At 40.3% G+C, this 17207-nt stretch overlaps 1 protein-coding gene across 4 annotated transcripts in view; it reads right to left on the reverse strand.

The window, feature by feature from the left end:
• LOC306852479 (supervillin-like) overlaps positions 1-17207 on the reverse strand; it is a 151086-nt gene that overhangs the window by 60031 nt on the left and 73848 nt on the right. For 3 of the 4 annotated variants that reach the window (XM_079389347.1, XM_079389349.1, XM_079389348.1), the window contains 5 exons: positions 16748-16809; positions 8587-8699; positions 6787-6931; positions 4801-5228; positions 2619-2754 (listed from right to left, as the gene is read on the reverse strand). In XM_079389347.1, the coding sequence (XP_079245473.1) occupies positions 2619-2754; positions 4801-5228; positions 6787-6931; positions 8587-8699; positions 16748-16809 (884 nt within the window). The remainder of the gene's footprint in view (positions 1-2618; positions 2755-4800; positions 5229-6786; positions 6932-8586; positions 8700-16747; positions 16810-17207) is intronic. The other variant, XM_079389350.1, reaches the window with a different exon arrangement.

The raw sequence follows: 17207 nt of genomic DNA on the forward strand, positions 1-17207 counted from the left end.
GCTTGTTATCTTTTCTGTTTACCTCAGGTTATGCTATGGAGGCTTTCCTTAATTAAAAAAAATATATATATTAATATTTATTTGCTTCCTCAGAGTTTGCTAAACATTCTGTAATGTATATAGTACAGCATGTGGTGTGTCCTATGCCATGCCTCGTCTTATTCGTTTTTGTTGATAAATGTTATGTAAGAGTTTGTCATTGTCAACGTACTGTTTTATTGTTGTTGCGCTTTTTAATTAAGAATAACAATGAATCCATCTTTTGTTTTAGTCTTAAAAAGTTAAAGGTGTATAGATAAGCAAAACAGACAATGATCTTTTCTTGTAAAATGTGACACCAAGATCGCAAATTTGAAAGTAAAAAGCGCACGAAAAAAGGAATTCCTGTTCACAAAATTTAAATCACAAATAATACAGATGAAAAAGAACGAGTTGAATGTTGAAAACTTTCGTTACCATATAACTATAAACTATGATAAAAGTTCATCAGCATGCATTGATTAATCAAATGTTGTAGCAAAAACAAAAAACAAATTGCAACCAAATTATGTGCTCGTGCTCAAAAGTGAGATCAGTGGGAAGAATGAGTCTAGAGCCCTGCATGAAAGACTGCTAATTCTCAAAACATTTTTTGTTAAGATGACTGAAAGGAGGAAAAACCAAAGTGAAGTATGGACTTACTTCACGCAGTAATTTATTTACTTTATAACAGTAAATAAATATCGGTTCTGCATATCGGTTATCGGGCACATAAACATGCAAATAATTGGTATCGGTAATAAAAAAATCAATATCGGTCGATCACTAGTTCTAATAGGTTGTGTTTAGCTGATGGGTAAATCTTGCCATTACACTCTACTCTCTTGCGCGTGAGCGCTCTCTCTCTCGCTCGCTCTCTCTCTCTCTATCTCCATGCCTTCCTTGCGTTGGCATCTATGTTTAATGTGTGTATGTTTGTGTCTAGTTCGATATTGCATGTTCCCATGTAGTGTAGTTTAATAAACATCCATATGTATTCACGCTTGGTTGTCTGTGTCTGCTGCTCACAGAACGAGGTCACTTTAACGTTCCGGTTTTGTTACATGCTCTATGAGCAATGTATTAGGGAGGAAATAATTTTCCTTAGAGTCAATAGACGATTAAAACTGTCCATACAGCGGACGAACAAATCATCTTATTGTACTATTAATGCTACAGTTAATTCCTGAAGATGAATATATAATTGATAACAACCCGTTATGATTAATTATGTTCATATCACTTTGAGCTAATTTTCTACAGTACTATAAAGTTTTCTCACCGGTGAATGACATATAATGTATTGTAGTGTTGTCTCTGGTCGTCTGATCTGTTTGCATTCATGCGTTCAGGGGGCATGGCTTTGAACAGCGATTTGCAGTGAGGGTGGGACGTTCACTTTCAGTGCTATCAGGCTAAAGTTAGCATGTTCCAAGATCTCCTATTGCACCTTTAATTACTCACTATCATGTTGTTCCAAACCTATATGTAATTATTTTCAGTGAAATGCAAAAATTATTTTCTACCTAAGAAGAATCTTTACATAGCTCTTTCAATACAACAACAGTTAAAAAACAAAAAACATTCACCTACCAGAAAAACATCATAAATATAGTCAGACTTATGCACTACATTCCAACTCTTTTGAATCCATGTGATAATACTGTGCAAGGAAAAGGATGAAATAAAATATAAGTCGAAGTTCACATCTAGGCCTGCATTCACTAGTATATATACTATATCTAGTGTTTCATACTCCAGTCCAGTAAATGGCAAAAATGTAACTTTTACAATGGCATGCCAAAAAAAAAAAAAAGCAGCAGCAGGTGAACATTTTTGGCAAACACTCTTGTGAACATTTACAAATGTTACCCCAAGCCCACTTGGCAGAAGTGTGCATAAAGGGAGCACAGAGGCTACAAAGATCTAGTGCCTCATAGACGGTGGAAATGTGACTCCTAAAATGACAAATGGGATGGTCATGTGGACTTAACCAACATGAGCATGCAGCAGCCATTGTAAGCCTGTAAGACTGAAAGTGAGCATTTTTAAAGTAATGATATACTACCATTTTATTGAATTCACCACACCAGATATTTACTAATGATCTTTTTTGAGTTCTTCAAAAGAAAGTAAGTCAACCACACCTGTTAAATCTTTAAAACAAACTAATCCGTATTTTTTGTGTGGGAATAAATGTTTGATCTGTGAATGCATGTAACTGGATATGCTTGTTAGATTTTAGGAATTGGTAAAGCTGAGTGGAAATCATCCTCCTGTGCTCACACCCCCTTCTCAGCAGGACAGCTCAGCAGAGGAACTTGCTGACTCAGCACTGGAAACTAACTCTTCCTCCCCCACCCTTCCCAGTGGATTTACCATCCCACTAGCAGATCCTCACATCGATAGAGCTTCTCCTTCAGTATTTTGTTTTATGCTATCTCTACCCTACAGCCAACCAACACAGACAATGCATGAACCCCAAACTGCACACAACAGCAAAAGTGTTGAGTACTGTGAAACGTTTCAATAGGTTAATTCAGCCCATTTTCTCAGCTACTGACAGAGGAAGTGGAAGCTGTTTCAGAGTGTGTGGGTACCTTCTTCCTCCAGGCATTCTCACTTTCCTGCAGCTGAACGCAACGGTCAGCCAGGGGTGTCTGGACCACATTGGTTAGTTTATTCTTCTTCAGCTTGCCCTGCCAGTCATCTTCGCCACTCTTCAACTCTTCCAGCCTGCCAAACAAAGATGCTAAGTATTATAGACACATTACAGACATAGAGAGGGAATTTTCCAACTAAGCAGCTTCTGTGTTTAGACTGTGTCAACGATATAACAAACATCCAGTGAAGGGACTTCTGTGGGTTCATTCAAAGCTGGGTAATTTTAAGAAAATGAAGGTTAAAAACAGAATCAATATCAGAGGTGTGGTTTAACTGATATATATATATATATATATATATATATATATATATATATATATATATATATATATATATATATACACACACACATACATACACACACGCACACACACACACACACACACACACACAGGTACATCTAAAAAAAAATTGAATATCATGAAAAAGGTCAATTTTTTTTGTCACTCATTTAAGAAAATGAAACCCATTTATTATATAGTTTCATTACATATAGAGTGAAATATTTCAAGCCTTTATTTCTTGAAATTTTGATGATTATGGCTTACAGATAATGAAAACCCAAAATTCAGTGTCTCAGACAATTAGAATATTACATAAGATCAATGCAAAAAGGATATTTTAAACAGAAATGTCAGGCTTCTGAAAAGTATGTTAATTTCTATGCACTCAATATTTGGTTGGGCCTCCTTTTGCTTGAAATTACTGCATCAATGCGGCATGGCATGGAGGCAATCAGCCTGTGGCACTGCTCAGGTGTAATGGAAGCCCAGGTTGCTTTGATATTGGCCTTCAGGTCATCTGCATTGTTGGGTCTGGTGTCTCTCATCTTCCTCTTGACAATGCCCCATATCAGGTCAGGCGAGTTTGCTGGCCAATCAAGCACAGTAACACCATGGTTATTGAACTAGCTTTTGGTACCTTTGGCAGTGTGAGCAGGCACCAAGTCCTGCTGGAAAATGAAATCAGCATCTCCATAAAACTTGTCAGCAGAAGGAAAGGGAAGTGGTGTGCGGCCAAGTATGGTGACCCATACTCAGAATTTGTGCTCTGCATTTAACCCATCCAAGTGTACACAGTAGTGAACATACACCCGGAGCAGTGGGCTGCCAATGCTGCGGCTCCTGGGGAGCAGTTGGGGGTTCGGTGCCTTGCTCAAGGGTCTCACCTCAGTCGTGGTATTGAGAGTGGAGAGAGTGTTGGTTATTCACTCCCCCCACCTACAATCCCTGTCAGACCCGAGACTCGAACCCACGACCTTCGGGTTACAAGTCCAACTCTCTATCCATTAGGCCACGACTGCCGGAATCGTGAAACATGAAGCATGAAGGAAGCATGAAGTGCTCTAAAATTTGCTGGTAGATGGCTGCGTTGACTGTGGACTTCAGAAAACACAGTGGACCAACACCAGCAGATGACATGGCAACCCATCATCACTGACTGTGGAAACTTCACACTGGACTTCAAGCAACATGGATTCTGTGCCTCTCCACTCTTCCTCCAGACTCTGGGACCTTGATTTCCAAATTAAATGCAAAATTTACTTTCACCTGAAAAGAGGACTTTGGACCACTGAGCAACAGTCCAGTTCTTTTCCTCCACAGCCCAGGTAAGACACTTCTGATGTTGTCTCTGGTTCAGAAGTGACTTGGTAGTCCTTTTCCTCAAGACGTCTATCTATATAGTGATATTCATACTTTCTACTTAAAATATCTTCAGACCAACATTCACACTTTTCTAAGCATACAATTTTAAACAATTCAAACAAACATGAAATTAAGCAAAAAAATCATTTTCGTTCAATTATCTTAAATAAATTTGCAAACACAAAACAACAGTCTATAAATCATTCCTACCATTACATTCATAAAACGTGTTTTTATTCTTGTAGTCACACAGTCAAATGATTATTTGATGTAAAAAGCCATAATAAACCAATTATAAGACTTTTAACAAAGAATTGGGATCATCCATAACATTTACATTAATACATTTGGCAGACACTTTCATCGAAAGCAATTTATATCGATTCTCAGGGAATGAATGAGCCCACACAAAAATAGCTACCACAGCTGTCAATCAAAATCATGAATAATATAAAGACTACTCCCACCATACCTTTCTTTAAGGGAGGAGCTCATGCCCTCATCCAGGCTGCTGTCTAGTTCCTCCCCTTCTACAGATTGGGAGTTGGAGGGGATTTTGTCCACAGAATCTGGGGAAGGAGTACGAGGAGTCTCACTCGAGCTGCTTTCCTCTCTCTGAAGTCTCCTCTTCTCTCTATCCTCATCATCATCTTTAACTTCTTCATCCTTGCCCATCTTTGCATCAACAACAGTAAGATCCTCACAGGTTTTGATGACAGATGTGAACTGCTCCAACTCAGTGGGTTCTGTGTCCAAACTAGTTGAATGGCTCTTCTTCAGGATGCCTTTGATGCTGTGCTGACCTGAGTCCTGTCTCTGCAGAACTGGCGCGGTGGCTTTGGGCTCCTCTGTTCCCACAGAACACTGCCTCTTTCTCACTTTCTGCTCATTCTGTGTAACCTAGAATACACAATGCCAAAAAATACACTGAGAATGAGTGGAGAATTAGTTTGAGATCTTGAATGGATACAGTTTCACACCATCTTATACAAACCCCTTAAAGGGATAGTTCACCCAAAAATGAAAATTCTGTCATTAATTACTCACCCTCATGTTGTTTCAAACCCGTAAGACCTCCGTTCATCTTCGGAACACAAATTAAGATATTTTTTATGAAATCTGAGAGCTCTCAGACCCTCCATAGACAGCAAGGGTCCTTACATGATCACGGTCCAGAAACATAGCAAGGAGATCGGTAAAATAATCAGGGGTCCATACCTATGAGAATAGGTTTTGTGCGCAAAAAAAAACAAAAAAAAACAAACTTTATTCAAATTTGTTTCCTCTGTGTCGCCCTAGCACCATTTTGGAGAATATCCGCTGGACGGAAACTGCGTACACTCTTCTGTGTTAGCCGCATACCAGATGTGCTATTTTTGTTCAAATTAAAGCATAAATATACGTAGAAGACATATCAGCGCGGTGCACCTGACACAGAAGAGCGTACACAATTTTCCTTCCAGCGGATGTTCTCCAAAATAGCGCTACGCTGACGTAGAGGAGATGAACTGTTGAATAATGTAATTATTTTTGTTTTCTTTGCATACAAAAAGTATTCTCATAGCTTCGTAAAATTACGGTTGAACCCCTGATGTCACATGGATTATTTTACCGATCTCCTTGCTACGTTTCTGGACCTTGATCATGTAAGGACCCTTGCTGCCTATTGAGGGTCTGAGAGCTAGCTCTCAGATTCCATCAAAAATATCTTAATTTATGTTCCGAAGATGAACGGAGATCTCACGGGTTTGAAACTACATGAGGATGAGTAATGTTAATGACAGAATTTTCATTTTTGGGTGAACTAACCCTTTAAGTGCAAATTTTGTGCAAATTTCTTAGATGCTTTGTTTCCTAACGACTCATTCAATTTAAAGACTCATGACTTGTGACAATGAGCATTAAAACAGGAATTTTTCAAATTAAACAGCATTACTGCTTCAAAATAAACGGATTTTCTAATTAATCCGATTGAATTAATCTGAAAGAAGAAAGTCATATACACCTAGGATGCCTTGAGGGTGAGTAAAACATGGACTAATTTTCATTTTTGGGTGAACTAACCATTTAATATATGTGCCCAAAGTTTCTGTCTACCAGTAGGAGAAAGAGAGGAAGATAAAAAGATTGATAAAAGATCACAGTCTGAGTGAAGGAATAAAAAACATGGTTGGTGGTCTGTCTAGCAGCAGCACAACCACACACACCCCTCAGCGAGGAAGGAACACTGAGACAAAGTGACCCAGAGAGAGAGAGAGAGAGAGGGGCAGGACAGTGAAGACTCATGAGGGGTGTGAGAGGATGTCTGGAGCCACTGCAGATCACATGAAGACATTACAAAAAATGCTGATTAATGAGGAGCTATCATAAAAGCACATAGCTGCCAGAAAAAAGAAAAACGGTAAGAGTAAACTAATCTAACCCATCTTCATTTAGGCTGTGCAGCGTGACTGCTTACCATTTTTTCTACCACATTCTCATCATCCTTGTTTCTCACATCCTTCTCGCTTGCAGTGACGGACTGAAAGCAGGATCTCGTTTCATCCTCTCCGAGACTCTTTCTTTCCTCAGAACTTTTCTCATCTTCATCTGATGAGGAATAGCTGCATAGTGGAGATATGTTTTTGATAGGAATCACATTTTACAGTGAAATTTATTTTTCGATACAGGTATATGATTTTATTTTTATGTGTTATTAACAGTGTCAAATAAACAAGTGAAAACAGCCACTCTGATTTGTAATGCTGTATGAGGAATTGGCCTGCTTTCCATAAAGTTGTGAATATTGAATTAATTGGGAATATTTTCACATATTAAGGTGAGTCATAGCAATGAACGCCGCCAAAGACTGAAAGCAAAAAAAGAGCATTCAACTGATTCAACTCTCGACTCACACACATACACAAACAGAACATATAATCTACAATATTACCTCACTCTAGCTAACAAAATACACAAATCATATTGAAAACTTGCAATTTTAGCCCTCTATATTTAAATAACTGGCTGACCATGCATCAATAACCGTGGCAATAACTGTTTATAGCTAAAATTCATGTTTGTAAAAAGACTTTCAGAACAGTGCCTGTAGTGTAATTTGAGTTTGAGACCCCGGTTTTACACCCTCACTTAAAAGTAATCTGTGTGAATCCAAAACCTTTGACCCAGGACTGTCAGGCTACACCCAGAAGATAAAAGTGAACAGTTAATATCTGAAAACTGCAGCTTGCAGCAAACTATGTGCCAGTGAACCAGAAACATCTACCACACACACACACACAAATCCTATGCAGCCAAAAAAAGTGCATAGGACCTGGATATTGTAGATCTACACCACATCAGACACCACACACACACCATATACCAGACCTCTGCTGCGAGAATGGAGCCAGATGAGATGGAATCCAGAAGCCTTGAGTCTTAAGTTACAACAAGCCAAATTTATTGCAGATCTCTGTCTTTTGTAAAGGAACACACTATCAAATCCCTAAACCAAACTTTAGAACAACAGCTTTACTTAAATTCTCCTTCCCATAATTCCATGGTCTGAAACTCCAAGAGACATTCACACAGTCCAGATGGGATCAAGGAGGTAATGATACAGAGTGTTTGGTCATGACGCAGATATCCAGTGATAGGTAGCAGAGGTTGGTTCTTTGGTGTAATAAGAAGCAGACATGTGATCTTTAATATTTCAGCCTCACAACGTTCTAGAAAGACGCAAGCGTGCCACCCACACATACATGCATAATAACCTCAGACACATGTCATGGTTGAGCTACCGGTTTACCTTTTGGAAAGCTTATCATTAAAGTATGAAAACAGACATTAATTCAAAATAAACTCACACAAACACACACACACACAGAAAGAGAGAGAGAGAGAGAGAGAGAGAGAGTCAGCAGGCTTCACAGAGATGCTTATCTATCAAACAGGCATTTTGCATTCATCTGCTATGACTCATTGCCATCCTGGCAGGAAACACATCAAAACTAAACCAACATAGAGGATTTTAAAGTCCAAAAAATAAAGCTGTGTTAATCACCTCAGAAGGCACTACATGCAAATGAAAGAGATGTCATTCCAAACCTATCTGCATTTTCTTTTGTTCAGTGGAAGTCCATACACTAAAAGTCAAAGAGGAACAAAAACACTGCCCCCCCCCCCTGACTTTTATTGTATGGACAAAAAAAAACAACAGATTTTAATTTTTGTCTTAGATAACCCTTCAACTCTAAACAAACTAGCTGACTGTTACCTGGTGGAAACTGTCCTTTTCCCACTTATATGCTCTCTTTGTGGTTTTTCATTGCAACTAGTGTCTTCTGCTTGGTTCTTTGCATTTGCTGAGCTGTCGGTCTTCTCCAACCCCTTGTGGCCAAAGGGGAAAAAACATGAATACAGAGATGTTAAAGCTCAATGTGAGGAACCATGGGTACTTTCCACATCAAACTAATCCTCCAGGGAAGACCCATTCAAAATCTCACAATTATCCATTCAGAGGCAGGCAGTTTTGTCAAGTAGTTTTTTTTTGTTTTTGTTTTTTAAACAAAGCCTGGGCAGAACCAGGGAGCTGCAGGGGTTTTGGCATGCTCTCTCTCTCACACACACACACACACACACACACAACTAGAGTTGTGACGTTCGCGAACGAACCGATTCTTTTGAACGGCTCATAAACATGAACGATGGGAGCCGAGTCGCGGCTGGGGTGGGGTGGGGTGGGTGTGGGGGGTGTTCTTTCTGTCGTTCTTTTTTTCCTATTCGTTTTTCACACATACCCCTTTTCCACCTAAGCAGTTCCATGTGCTAGTTCAGAGCCAGTGCTATAGCTGGTTCTTAGTTAGTTCGACTGGCGAACCCTTTAAGAACCGGTTGCTTTTCCACAGGCTAGAGAGCCAATACAGAGCCAGGTCTTACGTCACTGAATACGTTTCATGTTTCGGTTCACTAGCGCGGCACAACAGGCTTGTTCGAGGTGCATCGCGCCACGCAAACAGATCGATCGATCGGCACACAACAGACTAAAGCACCGCGAGAGCGATCCAAAAGCATAAAGAGCCGTCTGCTTTCCAGTCGCTCCCGCAGCACCCCGATATGCCTCGCACCGAACGGTCCGCGCAGCGCCGATCCATCCCGAACAAGCCTAAACAAACTATCAGCAATGGCAGACGTTGTGTTGCTATTGATGTGCATGGCTTTGCGAACCTACATCGGCATCCAAACACGGCGAATCAAACGTGTTAGCGTTTAGCTGCTATTTCAAATATGGCGGTCCAAGTTTCTGTTCGTCTTGTTGGTCACGGTAACCCCGCCCCCAGCCCCTGACGCAAGCGGTTCTTCCTTCTAGCCCAGCAATGTTTTGGTGCTACTTACGAACCGCTTTTACTGGTTCGGAGCTGGTGCTTTGGATGTCGAAAAACAAAGAACCGGTTCGAAACTAGGCTCTGGCTCCGAACCAGCACTGGAACTGCTTAGGTGGAAAAGGGGTAACAGATGGGGGGAGGGGGAGGGGCGCACCCAGCGCAGGGGTGCTACTGCCTAACAGCATGATGATAGTTGTGCACGCATCCTTCACGTGAGTACTCCAGTGGAAAAAACCCCTGCGTGCCTCTGTCATTGGGTAGGAGCGGAGCCATGACTTGTGCACGCTGCCGTCACATGAGGTAATAATCAATATTTCAGAATAATTCAAACTCAGATATTGGTGTGTGATATCTGAGTTTTAATTATTTGACTACAAATCTCACCTCATCATTCCTCCCAGTGATTATTTCCAGGATAAACTGAGATGCCCCCAAGCTGCCTTCTTAAAACTGACTAAATAATTAAAAAGAGCCGTTCTTTTGAACGGCTCTTTGAAAGGAACGGATCGCCAAGATCCGGATACCCTCAAAGAGCCATAAATCCCATCACTATACACAACCTGGGAAAAGCTGTTGTCTTCAGACTGAATGAGACCAGTGGGATAAAATGGAATTATGGGAGGCCATAGAGGTCAAAGTGGTTTTGACTGCTCTGAGAGTGGAGAGAGCTTGGGGAATTAAAAAGAAGTTAAGCTCAATCGATTATCATTTACAGTAATTAGTGCTGTCAAACGATTAATCGCGCTTAATTGCATACAAAATAAAACATTTTGTTTACAGAATATATGTGTGTGTACTGTGTATATTTATTATGTGTATATAAATACACACACATACAGTATATATTTAGAAAATATTTACATGTATATACATTTATATATTTACATTCTTGTATCACCTGTGATGGCGCCGTGTATGGCTGCTGTGGTGTGGAATGCTTCCATTCTTTTGTTGTTTTTGTTTGTTTGTTCTGTGTTTAGTCATTCTCTTACTATCAGTTTTACCAGAGACCAACTACTGGACATAAGGCAACACACATTGGACAATTTTTTTACGGTTTTTGATTATTCAGAAGCTTTGTTGGATGTTCTAGTCGGAGGGGCAGCGGCCCTAGTCAAACGTGCGCTTAGACGGAAAAGAGGGAAGCGAGTCGGCGCGCTGGTTAAGCTCCGCGAACGCGGCTTCCGAACAGCGCTCCCTAGTATCCATCTACTCTCCGATCCCTTCCTAACAGAACGGATGAACTACTTCTCCTCACCCTCACTATTTCAAGATTATAAAAAAACAGCCTTGAATCATCTCCAGTGGCGCAGATGGTAAAGCATGTGCTTTTTGACGCGATCGACCAGGGTTCAAACCCACCTTTTGCCAAACTGTTTTTTCTCCCTTTTCAAATATCATATCACATCGTAAAAGCATTTATTGTAAATAAAAATTAAAGAAATAACCAAAAAGTTTAACGGGTAGTATCGGGTAGGGTTAGGGTAGGTTTTTGGAGGGCTTGTTATTGTATCAATAAGATGGCATCCATTTAATAATTTGAATTAAAATTATTAAAAATTTACACAATACGTTATTATTGCATACTGGTTTATAATGTAATACAATATTGAAGTGCAGATAATTGCCACTATTTTGTGACAAGTAGTATAAATAGCAAAAAATCCTGTTATTTTAACATAGTGTAAATATAATCTATAGCTATTTGCACTTAGTGCAAATAACATATAGCTAAAAATACTGCTATTTTCACTTAGTATAAATAGAATCCATTACTATTTGAATTTAAGAAAAAATGAGCACAATTTCAACTGAGGGGGGCCTTTAATCAGTCCGTGCCCAGGGCACTTCTGCGTCATAATCCGTCCCTGAGGTGGTGGACTATGTTTCTACATAAATGAAGGTTGGTGTACAGACGTAACAACTCTGAAGAAGATGTGTTGTCCTAATTTAGAGGCGCTCTTCATAAACTGTAAACCGTTCTACTCGCCGCCTGAGTTTTCCTCTTTCATTCTCGTGAATGTGTACGTGCCTCCGGATGCGTGCGTGAGTGCCACAATGCAACAACTGGCTGAACAAATATCTGAAACGGAGCAACGGTACCTGGACTCTCTTTTAATCATTCTTGGAGATTTTAACAAAGCAAATCTCTCCCGTGAACTGCCAAAATATAGACAGCACATTACATGTCCCACCAGAGACAGTAATATCTGGATCACTGTTACGCAGCGATAAAGGACACATATCACTCTGTCCCACGAGCAGCTTTAGGACTCTCTGATCACTGTTTGGATCATCTTATTCCGTCCTACAGGCAGAAACTTAAATCTGCAAAACCTGTATTAACCCTCTAAGCGTCAAAGTCGCAAAATTGCGACAAGACATCATACTTCATGAAATGGGCTGTAGTTCCTAATCTGGTGTAATGGCTCATTTGTATTCCCTTCCACTAGATGGCAGACATGTAGTACTTCGATTCTAGACCAAAATTGTTTGAGGAAATGGCAGAGTAAGTGAGCTATCGTGTCGTTGATGCGGAAGCAATTCAGTTCATAGCGTCTGAGTAAATTGTGAGATTTGTGAGAGAAAATCGCCAAACGGCTAATAAAAAGTTGTACTGTGAGGATGTGTTGCAAATGTCATTCGCCGATTCTGACTCTGAAGGGGAATATTTGCCTTTTGGAAATGACGATCGGCCGTCTAATGATCGCGCTTCTCCAATGGTGCCATGGTGCCGCGCGCAAGGCGCGATCGTTCACAAAGCACAAACAAGTGATCATTTCAACACTTTGCCCAACGGGGATGGGGGTGGCAGGGGTGGACGTGGTCTTAGTGTCCATAGGAGAGCTGTTGCTCTCTGATGATCGGCCAGATTGCGCTGTTTGTTCTGATCGCGCGCGCTCTAAGGGCTGCGGCAGACAGTACAGGTGCAGTCAGTTTGGGGTAGATCTGTGCACTGTGCCATACAATGAGAGGTACCATACTCTCAAGAACTATAAACTGTCACATAGATACCTGATTGGACAGATAGCTGGTCAACTGATCAAAAAATAGGCACATGTATTTTACTATGGCACAGTAATATAGTAATAATTTACTACTTTCTCCTGTTTTACTGTTGATTTCCTCTTTTCCTGATCATTTGGAATGAGGATAAAAAGACAAAAAAACAACAACAACATGCAAATAAGTTCAAACATCCATTCAATATCTATTATTTCCTGAATATTACTGATAAACTGATCAAAAAGTAGGCTACTGTTCACATGCGTTTTTACTACTATATAGTATAGTAATATAGTAATAATTTAGTACTTTCTCCTGTTTTATTGTTGGTTTCCTCTTTTCTGATCATTTGGAATGAGGAGAAAAAGACAAAAAAACAAACAAAAAAATCAAACATCAATTCAATATCTACTATTTCCTAAATATTATGAAATTCAAGAGGGCCGCCCCTGATGACGTCATAATATGCAAATTAGATGAGTATATTTACACCCCACATAAACTTACGGTCAACATTTTTCTAATTTACAGTAGATCTCTATCTTTAAGCCATTTCAAGCGACAAGCTTTTGAAATCTTGATGTCAAAATCCAGCATTTTTTCCAAAAAACCCTGGCGCCTACAGGGTTAAGAACTGTTAAAAGATGGACTAATGAAACAGAGCGGGATTTACAAGGCTGTTTCTCTCTCACTGATTGGTCTGTTTTTGAAGCCGCTGTCATCGATCTGGACGAGCTCACAGAGACTGTAACATCTTACATCAGTTTCTGTGAGGATATGTGCATTCCTAACAGGACTCATCTAATCTACAACAATGACAAACCATGGTTCACTGCAAAACTCAGACAGCTCCGTCAGGCCAAAGAAGATGCTTACAGAAAGGGGGATAAAGTCTTGTACAAACAGGCCAAATACACACTGGAAAAGGAGATCAGAGTGTCAAAGAGGAATTATTCTGACAAGCTAAGGAAAAAATTATCTTCCAGTGATCCTGCTTCAGTGTGGAAAGGCATAAAGGATATCACCAGTTACAAGACACCATCCCCCAGCACTCTGGGGAATCAACAACTAGCAGATGACTTGAACGAGTTTTATTGTCGTTTTGAAAAAAATACCCCACTCCCACCCTGAACACCTCTCCACACAACCATTAACACCTCCAGCAACCCTCCTCTCCCCCACACCTACAATTAAAATCAGCGAAGATGATGTGTGCCAGGTCTTCGGAAAGAACAAAAGAAGGAATGCACCAGGCCGAGACGGTGTGTCATCAGCCTGTCTGAAATCCTGTGCTGACCAGCTGGCACCCATCTTCACACAGATCTTCAACAGATCACTGGAGCTGTGTGAAGTCCCCTCATGCTTCAAACGCTCCACCATGATCGCCGTCCCAAAGAAACCCAAAATTACTGGACGTAATGACTACAGACCTGTGGCTCTAACGTCTGTAGCCATGAAATCATTTGAAAGACTGATTTTGGCTTATCTGAAGGGCAATCACTGGTCCCTTACTGGACCCCCTGCAGTTTGCCTACAGAGCAAACAGGTCTGTGGATGATGTAGTCAACATGGGACTGCACTTCATCCTGAAGCATCTGGACAGACCAGGGACTTATGTGAGGATCCTGTTTGTGGACTTCAGCTCCGCTTTTAACACCATCATCACGGACACCCTTCAGAATAAACTAACCCAGCTCTCCGTCCCCACCTCTGTCTGTCAGTGGATCAACAGCTTCCTGACAGACAGACAGCAGTTAGTAAAGCTTGGTAAATTCACATCTGGCACTCGTACCATCAGCATTGGAGCTCCTCAGGGCTGCGTACTCTCCCCACTGCTCTTCTCCCTCTACACCAATGATTGCACCTCTAAAGTCCCCTCTGTCAAGCTCCTGAAGTTTGCAGACAACACCACACTGATCGGCCTCATCCAGGACGGTGACGAGTCTGCTTACAGACAGGAGGTTAAGGAGCTGGCTGTCTGGTGCAGTCTTAACAACCTGGAGCTTAATATGCTCAAAAATGTGGAGATGATCATGGACTTCAGGAGAAACCCCCCTGCTCTCCCCCCACTCACCATCATGAACAGCACTGTGACTGCAGTGGAGTCATTCAGATTCCTGGGCACCACCATCTCCCAGGACCTGAAGTGGGATATTCACATAGACTCCATTGTCAGAAAGGCCCAGCAGAGGTTGTACTTCCTTCGCCAGCTGAGGAAGTTCAATCTGCCACAGGAGCTGCTGAAACAGTTCTACTGCGCCATCATTGACTCTATCCTCTGCACTTCAATAACTGTCTGGTTCAGCTCAGCTACCAAATCTGACCTCAGAAGACTACGGAGGGTAGTCCGGACTGCTGAGCGAATCATTGGTACAACCCTCCCCACTCTCCAAGAACTGTACTTATCCAGAGTGAGCAAAAAGGGCTGGTAAAATGACTCTGGACCCCTCACATCCAGCACACTCCCTCTTTGAACTGTTACTGTCTGGTCGACGTTACAGAGCTCTGAGCAACAGAACGACCAGGCACAGGAACAGTTTCTTCCCTCAGGCAATCCATCTCATGAACACTCAACAATAAACGTGGAACACACAACTATAATACATTATCCATTCACAACACTCACTTATTTTATTTTTATTTTCTCATTTCTAATTTGCACATACTTGACCTGTACATACATAGTTGTCTATATTATATATTGTGTTTTTGCTGCTTCGTACATTGCCTATTTGGATATTTGTATATTATTCTTTTATTATCTGTGTCCTGTCCTGTTGCTGTCTTTCTGTTGCACTGTGGAGCTTGTCACTACAACAAATACCTTGTGTGTTTAAACACACTTGGCCAATAAAGCTCATTCTGATTCTGATTTTATTCTGCCAAGTCCAAATACATTAACATTGCCATTTCCAGGACGTCATAACAGAAAATCACTTATTAACCTTATGTGTTAAATTATTAAGCTTACATGTGTGAAATTAAAATTTTCAGCTCATGTAAAGACAGTAAACCCAGTAACTTTCATTAAATATGCAGGATTCCACAAAAGGAATGTTCCTGATTAAAAATTAACACAGCTATGTTTGCTGTCACTTGACTCCATGTAAATATCACCATATCAATAAGCTATTCATAATTTTTCTCTACCTCATATTGCTGCTATTTAAATACCCTGTACAACATTTTTGCACATTTTTTTGCACATTCGTCTTTATTATTATTTAAGTCAACAACATACTGACCTGTACATTTATATTTATATTTTTTATCTTTTGTTTTATTTTATTCTTTTATTTTTTTCTACTTTTCTTTTTCTCATATTTGTATTCTATATAATTGCACTGTCCTTGGAGCGGACCTGACCTACATTTCACTGCTGGTTATACCCTGTATAATTGTGTATGTGACAAACAAAAATCTTGAATCTTGTTTGCAATGGTGGATCGATTTGATCCATGATCGACATTAAGGACTGCTTAAGAATAAGCATGCACGTCACATTATCCTGACTCATAGAACCTGGATGGAAATAGTGAGATTGCGTGAACTTGAATTGTCGTTTATGAAACCGCTTTAGTCCCGATTGATTTGTTAGGTTATTTCAAGTCAGGTCAGGTTTTGGACTTTAATCTCCGCTTTTCTTAGCGTCTTTTATGAAACAGTCCCCTGGACGTCTTCCAAGTCCAGTTTTCAGACATTCTTATATCAATACACAGCTGACAGGCATTACAGAAACCTCCATTCAGGACACATCTCAGCTGACATCAATATGTTTAATTGACTGTTCAGTCATAATATGAATTAGTACACCAATCCAGAATGCTAATTCACCAATGTGAATTTTAAAACTTGTAAAAGTTTTTTTTTTGTTTGTTTTTTTTTAATGAGAAGGAAGAGCTGGAATTCCACTTCGTGCTGCTAGTTCTGAAATAGAATGCACCTGTAAATCCTATAAAATATATTTTATTATAGTTTTAGACCTGTGACAGTGAAATCAATCAGATCACATGTCCATTACAGTGGTTACAGATCAAGATCACTTACTTTTAAAAGAGACATCTTGGCAGGCATACCGGTTTTGGCGTCATCATCTGCTTTCCCGTCGTCTGTCAACACACACAGAGGAATGTCTGAGCATGCACAATCGCACATGTATGCACACCAGTCAACTTGCCTGAAGTAAAATGTTCTCATACTGGACACAATATCAGACATGAATGAAGTCAAGCTCCCAGGAGTATTGTTTCACAGTTTGTTTTGGTTTTGATACGTACTAGAAAAATAACCCTTCACACAAACAAACTATAAGCTCTTTTATAAACACTTATCAAGTACTTCTCTTGACATCAACCCACTGTACAGACCTCACAGAAATGACTATATGAAAACCACCTGTTCAGTGAGAGTGTGATAAGACCAGTTGGGAAAAGGGAACCTGTGAAAATGAGTTTGCATGATACAGTCCTTTATGAGCACAAGGGATTAGCGAATGCTTTTTCAATTC

This window comes from Barbus barbus (genome assembly GCF_936440315.1).
Source record: "Barbus barbus genome assembly, chromosome: 32".
Lineage (NCBI taxonomy): Eukaryota > Metazoa > Chordata > Actinopteri > Cypriniformes > Cyprinidae > Barbus > Barbus barbus.